Source organism: Nicotiana tabacum, chromosome 19 (assembly GCF_000715075.1).
Source record: "Nicotiana tabacum cultivar K326 chromosome 19, ASM71507v2, whole genome shotgun sequence".
NCBI classification, from domain to species: Eukaryota; Viridiplantae; Streptophyta; class Magnoliopsida; order Solanales; family Solanaceae; genus Nicotiana; species Nicotiana tabacum.
Window position 1 is genome coordinate 70,177,474 of NC_134098.1, and position 18,457 is coordinate 70,195,930.

The following is an 18,457-nucleotide window of genomic DNA, read 5'->3' on the forward strand; positions in this document are numbered from 1 at the left end:
TGATATCAAATATCACTTTATCCGAGAAACCATTGATGAAGGAAAAGTCTCTGTTCAAAAGATCAGCACTAGAGACAATCGTACTGATATGTTTACGAAGCCTCTTCCGGTTGTCAAGTTCAAGCTTTGCGTGAACTTGGTTGGCATTTATGAAGAATGATTTTGCCTATTCGGGCTTTTGCGGATAAGGTGGAGAAAATTTACTATATTAGCCAAAATTAGGCCAAGGTAGAGATTTGTAATATGGCCTAACTGGCTTTACAAGAAAAGGATGACTTTTTCTTTATTGTAAAATCCAACTCATTCTTAGTTGCCAAATAGGTGTGTTCCTATAAGAAGATGTGCTTGGCAGAGATTTATTCTTGGCCGCCAAGTTTAGATAAGTAGTGGAGATCTCTTGCAAGTTCGAAACTTGCCTTTGTGAACTTGCAAAACCTAGTTCAATCTCTCCTATAAATACTGATGTTGCTCCCTTTCTTAAACACACCAATAATTTAAGAGTCTTTATTCTCTTATCTTTCTCTCCTCCTGCATTGAGAGTATTTTGTAAGAGGGTTGAGTATTGAAAAATATTTGTGTGATCCTTTTCTTTGGAGTGATCTTGTGGGGTTATTCTTTCGGGGTTATTTGGGACTAATTAGAGTATTTGCTCTAATTTTGTAGTCATGTTGGTATAGTGAAATTGCTCCTCTCCGTTTGTCGACGTAGGTCACCTTGACCAAACCACGTTAAATTTGTGCCTTCTTTATCTGCTTTAATTAGCGTTATTATCAACTTGCATTGTCTTTGTTATTGCCATTATAACGTTATTTACCTAAATTCCACACTAATCGGGTTGCCGATCCTAACAAAGTAGACAAATGATTTGTGGGGTTTAAAAATTATGGCTTTAGGCTGGTTATTATGTTGAGTATTATAAAGATAACTTTAGAATTTTATGTTTGAAGTTAGGTTTGACAAGCTTAACTTCAAATTTTTATGTCTGAAGTTCAGGCTTTGACAAGCTTAGCTTCAGATTTAAATAACTAAAGTTATATTTGAAAGATAAAACTTCAGGTTTGAAATTTGATGTTGCATTGAAGAGATTGAACTACTTCTGATCCTAACGGGTATACTTTACAAATTTTTTTGCAATACGGGTATAACTTCAATAGTGGCCCCAAAAGTGGGTATGTATGAAAATGCCCCGCACAATGCATGCTAGAGCGAGCAATTCCTGAGCTCAAGCACATCCTTCTCGTGACGTAGGAGCTGGCGCGAGGGAGCCATGTACCATTACCTTGGTTTCTTTCCAACTTTCATCAACCTACTGTCGCTTTCACCACTCTGAACCCTCAACAACTTGTATGGTTGGGGCGAAAACTCTAAAAATTAAAATGTTGGTTAAGGTTCAAATCATTCTGTAATAATAATAAGAAAAGCTTTCAAACTCTGTGCACATGTTACCATGTCCAATTATTTCACCATCCTTGTATGGTCCATACACACCTTGGAGTCGTCTGAATCACATCATTATACATATTATTCATCATTAATTCAAAGTAGTGTTAAAATTTATTGGCTTTACATTTATATTTTGGCAGTGAAGAAGCTTAAAGTGCAATTTGAATTTTCCGATGATAACTCATTATATGAATTAGTGTATGAACTAATGCATCTTTTTAAAATTTAAAAATTTCTAGCAGTATTTAAAGAAGTTTAACACTTGCACTCTAGCAATAAACATTCTAGTAATTTTGTTTGGGATTTTTACTTAGATATACTATAATAGAAACATATTTACCACCTTTATTTATATTCCTTATTAATTAATTTGTATATCTATATTTACAAGTTATATACAAAACCATTAAAAAGATTTTAGCCTGTCAGTTACACCCGCCCACCCCCCATTTCCAATAACTCCCCTTACATTTAAGATTCTACTTTTTCCCCTCTCTTTCTTAATAATCACCCAAAAACTCTCTTTTATTTTTATAACCACCCCCCCCCCCTCCCCATTTTTTTTGATTCTTTTTCTTTTCCAAAGGTTTTTAAACCCAATTTCTCTCTTTCTTACTAATCACCCAAAATCTCTATTTCTTATTGATACAATGCAGAAGAAATTCAGAATATTGCTCTAGAATCAAGTTGTGGGTAAGTTTTGAATCTTGTTTTCTTTCTTTCTAAAATCTTTATTGTATGTGACTTGTATATGATACATCAATACCCAAAATAATACTCGATACAATACTATACGATTATATTAGATTTTTAGTGTAGAGTTGTGATTGAAACTCGAAGAAGATGAAGATCATAATTGTATCACAATTTTTCAGAAATGTATCGTGATTGTATTATAATTGTATATGTATCATAATTATTGCAGGAATTATATTATAAATATATGGTAATTGTATATTCATTGTGTATTGTTACGAGCAATTGTGAGTTCGTGACGAATTTCACAGTTTGTATCACAAGTACGATAATTGTATATTAATTCATTAGTATTGTTCATGTATATTTTTGGGTATTAATGTACCAGATATAAGCTAGATACAACTGTGATACAAATATGATACAATTATATTTTAGACATTGATGTATCTGATACAATTCAAGTACAATTATGATACACTTATCATACAATTCCTGAATATTTCTTCATTTTCAGTATAGTCCAGTCTCCCAGCAAAAGAACGATACAATTGACGAATTTTTAATAATATAAAGCTATCGGCAGTGGTGGGAAGAGAGAAGATGGAGATTCTAAGAGTAGATTAAGGGATTTTGATGTAAAAAAAAAAGGAAAGAGAAGAGGAGAGGGAAAAAAAGAGAGAGGAAATGATGTAATTGAATCCCTTAATTGAAGGCATTAATAATGGAGTGGAAGCCTTATAAGGAGCAATGTATATAATTTGTAAGAAAAACCTAGATACTTATTAAAAATTGCAAAACATAGCGAACATAGGTAAATAGATTTCTAATATAGTATAGCTAGGTGAAAATTCCATTTTCTTACCACCAATGCATTTTCTATTGTTGTGTCTAAAAACGAAAGAGAATCGAAGAACTAACTTAATAACCCATCCAATCGCTTAAACTAGAAATAGTCAACGGATATATTAAATATGTATAGTATTTATATCATATATATATAACAGTGTTAGATTTGTGTGTTGTTTATGTACACCGGCTAGAAAAAATAAACAGTAAATTCAACCGGCTATTTGTGTAAAAATCCCAAGCATATTGGGCCACTCTAGTAGGTAAACGAAGAAACCCAAACTAAAAAGTTCTCAAGCCCAAACTTGTTTTACTTCAAAAACCCTAACCAAACTCTTTCGCCTCTCACACTCCCATTTTCAGCTCTCAATCAAGGCAAAATGCAGAAGCTAGAAGCAACGGCGGAATCAGTGCAATGCTTCGGGAGGAAGAAGACAGCAGTGGCGGTGACTCACTGCAAGCGCGGACGCGGTCTGATCAAGATCAACGGTGTCCCAATCGAGTTGGTCCAGCCCGAAATCCTTCGCTACAAGGCCTTTGAACCAATCCTTCTCTTGGGCCGTCACCGCTTTGCTGGTGTGGACATGCGTATCCGCGTCAAAGGCGGTGGTCACACTTCTCAGATCTACGCTATCCGTCAGTCCATTGCTAAAGCACTTGTTGCTTTTTACCAGAAGTACGTTGATGAGCAGTCGAAGAAGGAAATTAAGGATATTTTGGTGAGGTATGATAGGACTTTGCTTGTTGCTGATCCTAGGCGCTGTGAGCCTAAGAAATTTGGTGGGCGTGGTGCTCGTGCTAGGTTCCAGAAATCCTACCGTTAATTTGATTTTCAAGCTTCAGTACTTTGATGCTTACCTCCTTTACGGTAATATTTAAATTAATGTTTTGGATTAGTACTTTTTGTGTTGTTTAAAGACCTCTTTTGTTGGAAGGTTTCTGATTAATTTTGCGTGTTTGAGTTAAGGCTTTACTATTTTTGCTGAATATCTTACACTGCTTCTTATGATATCGTTAGTTGCGATTGCCTTATTAGCTCAGTGGATATCTTGTGATAAAGGTTTAATTGTTTAATTAGGATACCTATGAAGCTTGTCATCCAGATATTGGGCAAGACAAGCTGTACAAAATTGAAAGTTAAATGTTCAAGCTACTAAGCTTGATCTCATTATTCATTTGACACTTCATATTTGGGTTCGATCTATTCAGATTCGTGTCTATTAATTACGTGTTTGACAGAAAAGAGATAAAATACAAAGTGCCTGATTTTTAGATGCAGTGAGACACAACAATCAAAAAGAAAAAATGCAGTGAGAAACTGTCCCTTTCTTTTTCTTTTTCTTCTCTTTCATTTTTTCCTTTTTGAATGAATTCAGTTGCGGTAGTTGGAAGATTGAGTCGGGGTTTGGAATGAAGTGGCTTTTTGAATGAATTTTAGTGGTGATGATGGGAAAGACTAAAGATTGCGTTGGGGTTTGAGAGGGGAAATAGTGCGAAGGGTACATATTTTGAGAGATGCAGGAGGTGTAAGTTCTTAGACGGGTATTTGCTTATTCTTTTTAGCATGTGCTAGCTAAAGGGTATCATTCTATTGGATTGTTGTGAGTCCCATTGAATGAGAGTGGTTCACTCTGTCCTGCCTTTATGATTTTCAAATTATAAAACAAATTGTATGAGTTTAGACATTAACCATACATTCAATTTTGAACAATTATCACAAACCACTGTTCCCATCTCTTGGGATTGTATCTATGGAGGAAATTGTGACCGGAAGTATGAAGTCGAGTTAAAGGAAATGAATGGTGATGGGGATGCAAGGATAAGGGAAGAGGAAGGATTGTATATTAAAAGCACTCATGGATACTAAAATTACGTTAGTGGTGAAGAGTATAAGAGAGTGATTTTGAAAAAATCACGAGAATGTTGCAAACCTACATCGATAGACATGAAGTTATGTATCTTAATTACATCGTAGAATTGGATCGATTGAAGTAAAGGATGTAATGGAAAATGTGAGGGTAGAAAAGTTTAGGAACTAGATGGTCTTCCTTTAGAGGTTTGTGAGTGCCATGGAGATGTTAGAAAAGCATGGGAAGTCAAGCTATATACTATTATAAATGCTACAAAAAGTAAAAAAGGATTTGAATGCATACATGCTCCTAGATTATTGTTGAGACACATTTGGAACAAACACTACATCAAAAGCATCAGGTTGTGCCTTGTCACTGTATGCTGGTTCACGGGACCAATCTATGCCTTGCTTGTCTCTGTAAAAATCACTGATGGATAGGTACATCATATTTTACTACTGAGGAAGAAAGGCAAGTATGACCAAAGTAACATATTCAAATACACCACTGTCGACGGTATATTCAAGATACGGATTGCTGAAATTTTTGACAAGTATGCTGATACAAGTAATTATGCAAGTGTAGCCAAGGAAGATGTATGCGAATACACAAGGAGCTACAGGTTGCTAGCTAATGTATTATGGCATACAGTCGACAATGTTCTGATACCAGTCAACCTGAAAGAGAAACTTCATTGGATTTTGACAGTTTGTATCATTTGAGGACATGTATCAATGCATATGACTCCTACCGAGTAGCAGGTTATGATGCTTATATCAGTGGTTTTTACAGAGACAAGCAAGGCATAGATTGGTCCCGGAAACCAACATACAGTGACAAGACACACAAACTGATGCTTTTGATGTAGTGTTTGTTTCAAATGTGCCTCAACAACGATCATGTATGCATTCAATCCTTGTTTTTAATTTTGTAGCATTTATAATAATATATAGGAAGACCGGAGATATGCAAAGAAATCCTGCTGTATGTGCTTGATGAAAATCAATTTTAAATATGTAGAATTACTTCTTATATATGATTGAGATATCACAAGTGTAAGGCATTAACTCAAGGATCCGCCGCAAGTTTGTATGCGTTATAGATGTGCTGACCTATAGTATATGTGATTCGATTTCATGTTTCATGCTAATTTCAAGTAATATTATATTAATCGACGAATCGACCTAATGTTAAAACTAGAAAGAAAATAAGAAACTTGACACACAATCTTACTTTAGCTTAACCGTTGTGAGAAGAATTTCGGTATGCGAGTCACACATAGTCCAGATATCTATGCTTAGTTTATAAGAAAATAATATGGTAAATATGAGATGTTCGACTGTAAGTCATAGAAAATCACTATTAAGACCAATAATGTTACACGGTAGCGATAATTGGAAAACACAAATAAAAGGAACGTGTTACCTAAAATGGTTGGCGTCACTCTATAGACTTCTAAATATATACGATTTCATTGGCAATTCGATGATTGAAGGTGTCACAAAATGACTATTTTTCAATGATTTTTGAATCAATTATTTTTTATTTACAAGTCTGAAAAAATAACTCTTTTTTAACTTCACCCGTTTTGCCTACAACCCGAACACTCGAGTAAGAGAAGTGTATATTTCCGTAGGCGTAACATCACAAAGAGGGAAGATCCAAAAAAAAAAAAAAACTTAGAACCAACGCAGTTAATAACGCAATAGAAGCAAATTGATCTGTATAACCAATGCCACCTAGCTAAACCAAAACCGAGATATCGATATAGTAGCGCGTGTAAGACGATGGAAAAAAAAATCGGAACTGAGTTCAGATATACTGGAGTAGGGCGAAATGTATAGCGATTCATGTAGCCAAACGTAGCTTATTGATTCATCGATCTAAATGTTCAATTAAGTAACAATAAGAACTGAAAGCATCTTTCACATCTCTGTAATATAAGTAAATAAGAGCTGAAATTCCAATACCAATGTCGTCCATTTGATGTAAACAACAAACGAATTCGAGGTTTTTTCCTCTTCCCAGAAAAAAAGGGGGTTTAGAGGCTTTATCTCCACCCATTAACTTTACGAAAAATGATAACCAAATACAAAGATAACTTCATAAAGAAATTTTTTCTTGAAAATTACGTTACCTCTTACCAATGATATCCTATATTCTAGTTTTGGTTACAACTAGAACACACATGAATATAATAACATTTATTTCTTGAGGCTGTTTTCCTGCGTACGATTACTCAGACCCAACAGATAATTTCCAAATGGCCTTAGCAATGATGAGCCTTGTCAATAAAACAAAATGGCACCATCAAAATTGGTACATGACTTTGGGCAGTGAACAATACATAATTTTCGTCAACTTTCTTCTCTTGGTGTAATCTGACGATGTGAAGTTGAAACACACACACTAACAAAATGGCAGATATGCGCATGTGGTAACCAGGAAGGAAAAGAGAGAAGAGAACATGTTCTATGCAGGAGATAGAAATGGCTTCGTAGAGCTTGTTCCTTCCATCCCGAGGTCCAAGGGCCGCAAACATGGAGGAGAATAAGCATCGAGAGCCTTCCGGACATTTTCCTCCATCAACCCATCCTTCTTGTCAAGTTCATCATTTTTCTTTGCATCCTGATGACAAATACCATAACATCAGTTGAAAACCAAATAAACTCACAAGACATAACTTTTCGCAGAAACAAAGCAAGAGTTGCCCTTTGGACCAACAATTCTAGCGCCTAAAGTGCCAGTTAAATTTTACAAGTTGATGGAGTTCATAAGAGCAACAAAGAGCAACAACATCGAGTCGGTCTCTATCCAAGCGACTCCTAGTCACATTCACCAGAGTGACATCCAACATTAAAATTGTGATAAGCGAAACAGCTTAGCCTTAGATGAATATAAGTGCATCTCCTTTTAGATAAGATTATCTAGCTTAGCCTTAGATGAATATAAGTGCATCTCCTTTTAGATAAGATTATCTAGCTTAGCCTTAGATGAATATAAGTGCATCTCCTTTTAGATAAGATTATCCTTTTCATTCCTAGTTAAGCTTATCATGCAATATTAATAGGACAGATTATCATTTATACACACACCTAGTGTTTGCCCCAATTGATTTTACCTCGTTATGCAATTTTTCGCTTAATCTATACAATCCAAGTTGTTACAAAATAAATAATGGCAAAAGAGGAAAATGCTGGAGATTTGAGCCTAGCTCTGTGTTAGCACTTTGGGGAACACCTAGTCCTCCAAAATAGTCTGACATACTTGGCTCAATTTTGAGGGTCAAGGGACATATCTACTTCAAATAACAAATCTTTTGGCAAATCTTTTCTTTTCAAAAAGGAAGCCCTCAAGACTTTCTGACAGATCAATTCAATGGAACATGTTTTCTTCAGACATCATTTTTCTATGTATTTTACCTTCTTTTGACGATTATATGATTTATTTGAAGAATAAAGCTCGAAGGAATATGTAGAAACTTTGAAAAATAAAAATCATTCACATTGATCCAGGGGTTTGTACGATTCGACCACTTTAAAAGCTCTTATTTATTCCAAGGAAAAGGGGTGAAAAATCTCAGCAAATAAAAAGAGAACCTCGGGTGCTAGAAAAATCATTTTTTTGGTCGTGATCCACATCCTTAACTATACAACCTTTCCACAAACTCCAAGTGAGAGAGAGATAACATAAGATGCTAGAATGTATAGGTCAGTGCTGACCCATAAATTCAAACAAATGTACCTTGCGGTGTGTTCTTTATGCGACTTTGCACTGCTTCGCTGGAGTTCTACTTTGGGAGGGGGATGAGGGGATGGGGAAGGTCTGGAAGGTATCAATGAACAGAGTAGTTACCTGAACTGAGACTTGGTTGAAAGTTGGAAGAAATCGAATCTTGCAATACTCGTTAAAGAGAATAGTGACGACCAAGAGAGGGATAATGGAGAAGGAAGCTGAAGGCTTTGCTTTCAGTCCAAAAAGACCAATCGTTGTGACTTGCATAAGTATGATTGCAACTATAATGTAGTGATGAATGTATGGCCAATATCGACCACATGTCTCGTATGTAGTTATATACACATTTTCAATCTGCATTGCAAAAAACATCACACAATTCATATTCCTTCATATTTATTCTAAAAAAATTGAGCTCGCCTTCAATAAATAAGCACCAAATAAAGTGTATCAACAATATATTTTATTATCAACAGGATACTTAACCCTGGTGATAGTAATGTAGTTTAAGGGGTGTAAAAGAAGATGAATGTAATAACAGCTTATATTAAACTAAGGAGTGAAACTTGCTGCAATCCCCTTAACAGAAGAAAACTAGTTACTTAGGATAAGAACTATAGCCATTTCTCGAAATGAAAAAGAATGAGAGAACCAAACAGCGAATATCTAGGGCTATAATAGCATCGATAAGAAAGCCCCCAAAACCACAAAAGGTTGAGCTGCTTCGTAATTTTATACATATCAGTGCTGCAGATGCAGCTAAAGCAGAATGATCTCCCAAAAATCCGAGGCAAAAGTACATATGAGCACTTAAAACTTCATTAATCTAAAATGTTATTTCAAATGATTGTAGGTTTGCATCTCTGTGAATTCACCAACAGCTGTACAACGACATATTATCCAGACAGACTGGAGTGTTCAAAAATTAAAAATCACGAGATGACATTAGACAGAGGAAAATGGTATATAAGCTCATAATATTTTTGATAACAAGAGGAGTATATAAAGTTCGTTGTTGGATGATTACTTTTCTTCTTCCTTTTCTCCTCCTTTTTGGGTTAAGGCAATTTTTGACCAATTAAGGAAATTACTACTCAAAGCTATAAAGTTCGTTGTTGGATGGTTACTTTTCTTCTTCCTTTTCTCCTCCTTTTTGGGTTAAGGCAATTTTTGACCAATTAAGGAAATTACTACTCAAAGCTAAGACAGGACGAACTATGATTACACATGTGCAAAGTGATATGGGTCAAGCTTATAAGCAGATTGTTCTTAACACACAAATATTGCATGTACAGAAACTTCACCTGGTTGATGAACACCGCATATCCAAGCAGGAAGTAGCCTACCAGAAACGGAAGAAGCAAAGGAGAGACCACCGCATAAACAATCCCAATCAGCATACACAGCGCAACAAAAGGGATAATTCTATAATAAGGTAGTGAATAAACATAAGGATGTTTCTTCTTTCCATGGTCCCACGTGTAAGATTTTAGAGTATCCCATAGGAGTAATCCTGGCTGAAGTATCTCTAAAGAGAATCCTGCCAGCCCATTTGTCAAGATGTACGTCACGAAAAAATCTGCCTGAAAGAACAAAAAGGAAATATGCAAATGCAAAGATTAATCATCTACATGTCAAGTAGAATATATTGACTATGATAGGCCCTATCAGTTCTTTATTAGACAAGTAGTGTAAACATCAAAGGCTCCAGCTGAATGTTAGCAACTATCTGAAAACGTGCATGCACCAATCCCTCTTTTCTAATCAAATATTCAATATCCTAACACAGGAGCAAAATACATATTAAATGAAAAGAGTAAAGCTAACATGTTTTGCACCTGAGCAGAGACAGCACTAGCAAGACGGTTGGGAATATCCTTGGGATGAAAGAAAGATTCGCCAATTTGATCTAGTAAAGATCCTGACAACAAGCTTAAAAAGAATACATTCCCTACCAGGAAGTAGAACACCATGTTGCATGCATTTATATCCTTCTTACTCCGCGAGATATAACCAGCTAATCTTGCCAGTCCGATCATGGCAAATGGAACAATGTATATGCAACCATTAAGAATGGCACTAGGAAGATATCCTGTGATGATGGACCTTAACTTCGGTCTGCCACAATATTTCAAAAAGATTGAAGATCAGCAACCTACTACACAGTTTTTCAACCAAAAAACAACTGTAAATAGGAGGATTCAGTAACTACCCCTACTCCACCTCAAACCCCTCCCCACAAAGAGGAGATAAAAACCAAAGGGGGAAAGAAACAATAATATATCTAATTTGAAAAGAAAGAGGAGAAGATAAACAACAAAGAATGAGCAACCTAAGAGCAAAGACAATCTTGTCCAGGACTCCATCATTGCGTCTTCTGATCTTCAGCCAATGTACAGAAGAACTTTGATGTGAAACGAGTTACTCTCTCGCCCCAAAAGAATGGTGTTATTACTGTTTGGAAAATCAAACAGTAACATTTTGAAATATTCTTAAAAATAAAAGTTAGATTTATAGTACTTTTTATGTAGTTTCTAAATATGCAAATTTTCCCTCAAAATTAATAAGAAGTTGATGCCAAATTCACACTAAAAATCAGAAGGTTGAACCTCGTATCCTCATCCCCACCATTCTTTTTGTGACACGGGGAGTACTTCAAAATACTCAACGTATTGGGGAGTATGAGATATTACAGCATGAAACATTTTATATTTGAGATATCAAAAGGCAGAAATAATAAAGAGATGAAGCTTGTACATTAAGTCCACAGCCATGGCAGGAGGAAACCATTTCTTCAGTCGATCATATTTGGCAATTCCCTGAACAGCTGTCACTGGTATCACGAAGAAGATGGTAAGAAGTGATGCTGCAACAATTATCACTATCCTGTACAGTGGCAAATGACGATATTGAATTGCCAAATTTTGCCAGATCACATCTCTCGGTTCTGGAGCCACTTCAGTGATCCAGAGGAGTGGATTTGTGTGCTGTTGAGATTGGGCAGCTAGAACAGCGCCCCATCGTGAATTAAATGTAACAAAAGCCACAGGCAATTCCTAAGCAATAAAAATATGGCCAAGTTAAACCAATTGTTCAACTGTTAAAAGATCATTACAGAATCATTCCATGACCAGTTATAAGATAACAGACAAATCCTCATGCACTTTGTTAGATCTCCATACACAATCTCAATAGCACACAAATGGATGACAACAGATAATATTTTCCTCACTCCTATTTAGATGGAAAATTCACCAAATGACCTAGACATATACCTCAATATGTCGGGATATCATGGTGGCTAACTCATATGAGGTCAAAATTGCAACTGAAAGATTGAAGCATTGCTAACATTTCCAGGCCCATCTTCACAAGTAGCAAGCAATAAGAGATAATTCCTGAACAAGCAAAATATTTTTTTGATATCAACCAATCAATCTAACCTCAATCTCAAACTAGTTGGATCGGACATAAGTCATCTTTATACATCCCGTTCTATTCAAACCCATTTCATTCCAACAAGGTAATTTGTTCTGTAAAGCAATATAAGAGTTCTCCAAATCGCACACCTATGCCTAGATATATACAAGTTCTAATCTTAAAAAAAGAAAAGTTCTAACCAGAATAACAAAAGACTTCTCAGGGTACATCAGACCTAAATGTAAATGTCATAACAACTAATTCATAACCAAAAAGTTACTACCACTATATAGATCCTCTTAGCTAAGGCTGTATTGATTCCGAGAGATTGTCAATATCTTGAAACAAGTTTCCTTCAGTGATTTAAAGGTTTACCCATTTCTTTATATCATCTTCAATCACCATAGAAGTTTATATAGAATGAGCAAACCACTCAAACAAAAGGTAACTTTTATTTACCAGAGTCAAAGAAGAAATACCAAATAGAAGATGTTCGCGGTACTTCGGGAAACATAATAATTAGTCTAGAATTCCTTTCAAAAAGTTCAGCAAATTTCTTGGCAGAAGCCTATGTTGCACTAAATAGAAATCCAAATCCTAATGAACACACCAATTGCAAGAATGACCTTACTCAATTGACAAAGATGAAATATAGAGAAGTAAAAATGATAAGTAGATGTGACCAGTAACTGACTGGCAGGGAATGCAACAAGAGCAAAGCCCCACAATGTAGCTCTCAATGAGCAAAATATCGACGTTCTAAATACGAAGTTTAGCAACTGAACATCAGAATAAAGATAGCCCTCCCGACCTTATATTTGCTTTAGTCTAAATTGCGTTTGCATTAACAATTTTTAGTACCTCTTTGCCTTTGTATTTAAGTGACACTTCTTGCTGCGCAGGACATCAGATTAACAAACTCGATTATGAAATCCTAGTGATGAAACACATGAGTTAGACATTAAAATGTAAAAGATGTGTGATGACTCATTAAGTATTCATCTAGCAGTGAGCTGTTGATAATCTGTTTTTGACACTAAATGTAGTTAATAATTTGAAGCTTCCTTGAAAAAGATCTTAATTCCAGAGTTCCTCTTGTAAATGAGTGTGGCGCACAGCAATATGAGACAAACCTGAGAAACTACACAATTACTTCAGATGGTCTTGAATGAAATCGAAATAGCATTTTTAGACTGCCATCTGATCATTGATCTCAATTGCTGATGAAAGCAATAGAAGGAATTACCAGCAAATATAACACTCTTAGCTTGTGACCAGGCAGCACAAGCTCAGGATAGAGACCATACTCTATCTATCAGGACCCATTCCCTTCTGCCCCTTTCCATTTTCATTATCATGATCGATAAGGCATGCAAAGTTCACTCTAGAATTTTCCTTATCTTCTATGGATGACACAATTTAACACAGTTTTCTTTTAGATATATCTGACAGACTTAACCTATTACCCCAACTAATAAACTAACGATGAGAGCTAAGTGATCACTGTGCTAGGCTGGACTTCTTTGACATATTAGAGTAGGCACCACACAGACTGAACAAAAAAAGCTGCAGGGAACTGGAGCAAGCATATCTGAAAGGGAAAAAATAAAACACGCTAGCAAAGCTTGCTGAACTCCAGTACTGTCATTACCATCACAAACTTTTGCTGTGAATACTAACCTTCTGCTCAATCGTCATTCTGCACTGTATACGCCTTATTTCACAACCAAGGGTTTGAAGCATGTCTTTCAGCTGCTCCATTTTAGTGTCATATTTCCACGCATCAGATACAGATGAGTTTCTACTATATTTCTTAGTAGAAGAAAGATGCCTCAGGTCCTCAATCTTTTTGGTGAGAGACTTTGCCTGGCACTACGATCCATACCATCTGTCAGTATCATGATGAGGGTAAAACGTATAAAAGCTGAATCACAGGGAAAGAAATTTTACTAGAAACACTTACGATTTTCAACATATCAAGATCAATGCAGAGTACCTTCTTTTATTCTGTACCCTTACCCCTTATCTTCAAGGAATAGCATAAATCTATGTAGTACTATTTCTTTTTGCTAATCACTGAAGCAGGCTGGCTATATCTGGAGTGCGATACTACTATGAGTGGCACAATTCTTTACAAGGGTTTAACTTACAATTATGAGTGACATTTTAAAATTTATCAGAGTCATACAATTGTATAGCAAATTAATGCCTGCCTTTCAAATTTATTGTTGTGACTTGACTTGAGAGGATCATTATGACACAAATAACGTGGACTAATTCATAGAGCTGGAAAGGAACATCAAACAAGGAGCCCCCCGTACTCTACTTTGTATTTTTGCATTACAGAGACGTGTCAATTACTTGAAGAGTGAAAAGGGTATGACTTTTCAGTTATGTCGGACCAGTAAAGCTGGAAAATATCAATAGAGTCCTCCATTTTTGATTGGTGGATATTATCTAGATAAGCCATAAATAAACTACAACTAGTTCGAGATAAAGGCAGTACTTCTGCTGAAACTTAATTCTTAAGGAACTAATAGAAAACTAGCTAATGGAAATAACTTGAATGAACCAAGTGTAATTTGTTCTTACTAGTAGCTTATCTAGATGTTTCCCATCATATAAAATTTGAAAAGACTCATATGAATATGGATGATGTTTGGAAAAGAAGTGGTCTACGCTGCATCCACGAGTCTTGTGCTCATTGCAAAGTGGAATTTCTCGAACCAGAATGGTGAATTGATCAGGTTCACTCCTTCTATTACATAGCTGCTGAACCCTTTTGAAAAGAAGGTCATTGTACTCCTGAAGAGGCCATGGAAAAAAATTTCAAGTCATACAACTTCATGCATTATTTCCATGCAACACCAAAAACAAATCTTAAAAATATGAAGTATAAACAGTTGTATTTCATGACCAATAACTTCTTTTTTCCCCAAAACATTTTTTCACCAATTCGCAGATATAAACAATTCCAAGTCTGAGAGATCGCCAACTAGAAGCTTCTTTTTATATATGATCTGAAAAACTGTTCATAAAAAAATTAGAAAACTAACCCAGATATTAGCATTTACTGCCAAAAAAAAAAAGTATGAAACCATTACATCTACGAAGCAAACTGCCATTAAAGACGGAAAACTTTTTCGAACTTAACAACTTGTCAACATTATTAACAAGCAATAACAGTCCAAAATTATTAAAGCATGAATATAAGAGTACTAGCTAGCCATTACCTTGTAAAGTAGGTACATTCCATAACACGAGACAAAGCACAAGAAAGAAAAATGCACCCAAAGCCTGTGAATGACAGAATAAATGCAAAAAATGAGTCCATTTTGTAAGAACTTAACAATCCACACATATAACAGATCACGTACAACTAAAAGACAAGAATGAAGATGGTTATTGGCTACAAAACTTGATGTTATCCGAATGGCTAAATACCAGAAAAAGAAAATTTATAGAACTCTGTTAAATTAAAAATGATAAAAAATATACAAAAATTTAACATCTTTCAGTTCCTACTAGGTATGTTATCACACCTAAAGGCTGGATTTCAAGAAAATTAATTAACAGTTCCTCCTTCCATTTGACTTCTATTTCTTCATCACAATGAATATCAAACATTAACATTCCACATCTTCTAGAAACCCTTTTCACTGGCAACACTCCTTATTCCAGGAATGCAGCAAAGAACATGAGGAACTTCTACAAACATGGGGTACGAGCCCCAAATTTGTTTAAGAAGCAAAGAGAAGCAAACACGGGTTACTTCTACCTCAAAAATAAGTCTCAACTCCTTAGCTAGACGGTCGGGTGCTTCTCCAAGCTAACTGAAAACAAAACTTAATTCGTGATTCCTGCCTTAAACCATTTAAAGAAACTTGGTTCTTTATAGCTTCCGTATGCTGCATTTCTTTCTCCAGGTTCTCTCTTAAGTTGCTCTCGCAAACTTAAAAACTTGTATCACTCCCCATCGACCAATATGAACTTGTTTTCACATTGTTGGATGTACTGAACATGCCCGCCTATTTTAAACCTGTAGCTCCTTAAGGATCTTGTCTGAAGTCTTTGAGCCAACAGAATACGGAACTATCTCCCTCAGTTACACCAACCTTACTGCTTCCCTTTCTTGCATTAATTCAACTCTAAAACTTTTCAGAATACAAACTTAACTCTTCAAAAGCATATCTGAACATTTAATGATCATGTCCAGAATCTTAACAATTATAGAAAACAGCTGTACAGATTTTGTTACAAGAAATGATGGACTCAGCAATTGTATTAAAAAGTTAGCGTTCAACACCTAGAAATTTTGTGCGACTTATGAACCTGTCGTAGGACTGATAAACCAGGTTGTAGATTACACGAGCTAAAGCATAGATGAGATATGTTATCTGCATGAAGTTGCAGAAGTATACAAGTAGCATTGAGAACATTACCTGTCAGAGCCACTGCTGATATTAGATATTGTGAAAGCATCCATGGAATGAGAGCTCGTATTTGGTACAGTACTCCCAGTATAATTTAGTGGGAGAAGTACCAGAACTCCAACAATAGAACAAACAACAAAGAATCTGATCCTGAGAAACAGTTTCAAGTAGAAATGTGAGTTCAATCTTTGCATGTCACTGATGATAATTGAAGGCATAAGTTTGGATTGATAGGAAAATGTGCTTTAGTCAGAGATGTTCACATGTCACAGAAAAAAAATTATACTCTTTCACTTCTCAAGATCTGCAATCCTATACTTTGCACAAACACCATTGCATTTAGGGGAGAGCTTGACATACGGAGCTTTACTTTATAAAGAAGCTTATACCTAGAAAAATTCTCATGCATGGCACAATATCAGATTGGTGAAGGTAAATCTTTATACGAAGTTAAAACTCAGACAGTAATCAACCAGAGATCAACATATACCAGAACAATCTAATACGCATGCTATGTGCCATTTTTACTGCAATTTTCTCTTAAATATAATGAAGTTGAAGTCATCTCATAAAATGTAAGGCATCACTTTGCAGAATAGCGCAGATTGTTGAAGTAGTATATAAGGCAAAGTCCCATGTGTATGCATTTGCAGATGATACCGTCTGATCGTCAGTTTAACTACCAAGGGTGTATCAGCCAAAAGGGAGTTAAGAGCATATTTGTAGTTTGCTGATGTACATTGGCAGTACTTTCATGGTACTTGACTTAATAAAATTATTATCCACAAAAAAAGAGTAAGGTTTTTAGGATAAGTAGAATTAAGACAGTATGTGCAGTAAAGTCTAGCTAGAATACAACGAGCCAAATTATATCGTGGTGGAAAGATTCATGTAGTCGACCATAACTAGTAGTATGCAATTCCAGGTTTAATTGTTGTTGTACTTTAATAGTCTAGCCGCCCCAATTAAATTAGGATACATAAATTGAGTTGAAAAGAGTTTCAAGGCTGCAATTTTCACTAGTGTTTCTCTAATTTTTTGTCCTCTCCAAATATATATGTTTAATAGAGAAAGTTTATCCTTTTCATACATGAGAATCAAAAACAAAAGGTATCAAGGATCAACAATGAGAATATAAAACAATAATTAGAATAACACTCCAAATAAAACAATTCACATATAGCTCTCAGTTAATTCTAGTTTCTAGAAACTAAATAACAGGACGACGACTGACCCAAATTTGAAGAGTCTAACGAAGACGAGAACATCAAGGCCACAGCTGTCGAGAATCTCCTCCTCTGTAACCCGAACGGCACGAGAAATCCAGTTCAGCTCCGGAAGCAACCGCCGGAAATTAAAAGACTGGTGGTCGGAACGGTGGCCAAGTGAGAGGCGGCGAGCATAATAGACGGGGGCGTAGAAAGGCAGTTTTTTCAGTATGGAGAAAAGCGAGAGAATCAAAATAGCTAAGCCTATGTTAATGGCTGCTGAAACCACTAAACTCTCTGCCTTCATTTTAATTTGTTCTCAATCTCTTATTATTTCCTTTTCATTTTCATTTGTCTCATCTCTTCTTTTTCATTTTCGCTCAGAAGATGTAAGCATAGCTGAGGGGCGTGGGGTTGAAGAAAGAGAGGGGTGAAGGTGGCACATCCATGAATACGTGGCAAAGCCTGAGAGATCGACGTAAACACTCCATGCTTAACTGCTTGTGACTGGTGACTATTTTGTCGAATAGACCTCGTAAGCGGTTTTTTAATAAAATTAGTCTTAGCATAAGTTGTTTGCATGAGTCGATAATTCTATAAATTGGAGTGTTAGTTTCCATGAATATTGTTATAAAATAAAGATAGTAAAGTAAAGACAAGTATAGAGAGAAACTGATATATTATTCTGATTTCAAACTTCTGTACATAATGAACTGAATTCTCCTCTATTTATAGAAGAAAGGAAGCTGGTGTGTAAGCTGCTACTGCAAGCTGCTGTGTAAGCTGCTGCTGCAAGCTGCTGTGTAAGCTGCTTGTAAGCTGC

The 18,457-nt window shown here is 35.7% G+C and overlaps 2 protein-coding genes across 5 annotated transcripts; one reads left to right on the forward strand and one right to left on the reverse strand.

Annotated features, from left to right (window-relative positions):
- Positions 1-3,315: 3,315 nt before the first annotated feature.
- On the forward strand, positions 3,316-3,975 carry LOC107819515 (small ribosomal subunit protein uS9). The gene has a single exon (XM_016645625.2). It carries the CDS (start codon positions 3,369-3,371, stop codon positions 3,810-3,812), a length of 444 nt encoding a protein of 147 aa, XP_016501111.1. The 5' UTR covers positions 3,316-3,368; the 3' UTR covers positions 3,813-3,975.
- A 2,812-nt stretch (positions 3,976-6,787) lies between these two features.
- On the reverse strand, positions 6,788-18,137 carry LOC107819516 (hyperosmolality-gated Ca2+ permeable channel 2.5). 4 transcript variants are annotated; one of them, XM_016645628.2, is made up of 10 exons: positions 17,661-18,137; positions 16,436-16,576; positions 15,227-15,290; positions 14,586-14,798; positions 13,674-13,865; positions 11,331-11,629; positions 10,529-10,691; positions 9,878-10,156; positions 8,694-8,927; positions 6,788-7,466 (listed from the first exon to the last, which is right to left on the reverse strand). In XM_016645628.2, the coding sequence occupies exons 1-10, from the start codon at positions 17,939-17,941 to the stop codon at positions 7,311-7,313; spliced, it is 2,022 nt and encodes a 673-aa protein (XP_016501114.2). In that variant the 5' UTR covers positions 17,942-18,137; the 3' UTR covers positions 6,788-7,310. The 4 variants fall into 4 exon arrangements, with proteins under 4 accessions (XP_016501114.2, XP_016501113.2, XP_075094039.1 ...); XM_016645627.2 differs by having other exon boundaries at positions 10,412-10,691; XM_075237938.1 differs by lacking the exon at positions 8,694-8,927.
- Between the last annotated feature and the right edge of the window lie 320 nt (positions 18,138-18,457).

Coding starts and splice junctions, on each gene's coding strand:
- LOC107819516 (XM_016645627.2), bottom strand. CDS start 17,941: ATGAAGGCAGAGAGTTTAGTGGTTTCAGCAGCCATTAACATAGGCTTA. Junction 14,799..15,226: donor GAATGTACCTACTTTACAAG/GTAATGGCTAGC, acceptor TGGCCTCTTCAG/GAGTACAATGACCTTCTTTT. Junction 10,692..11,330: donor GCCATGGCTGTGGACTTAAT/GTACAAGCTTCA, acceptor ATATTGTGGCAG/ACCGAAGTTAAGGTCCATCA.
- LOC107819515 (XM_016645625.2), top strand. CDS start 3,369: ATGCAGAAGCTAGAAGCAACGGCGGAATCAGTGCAATGCTTCGGGAGG.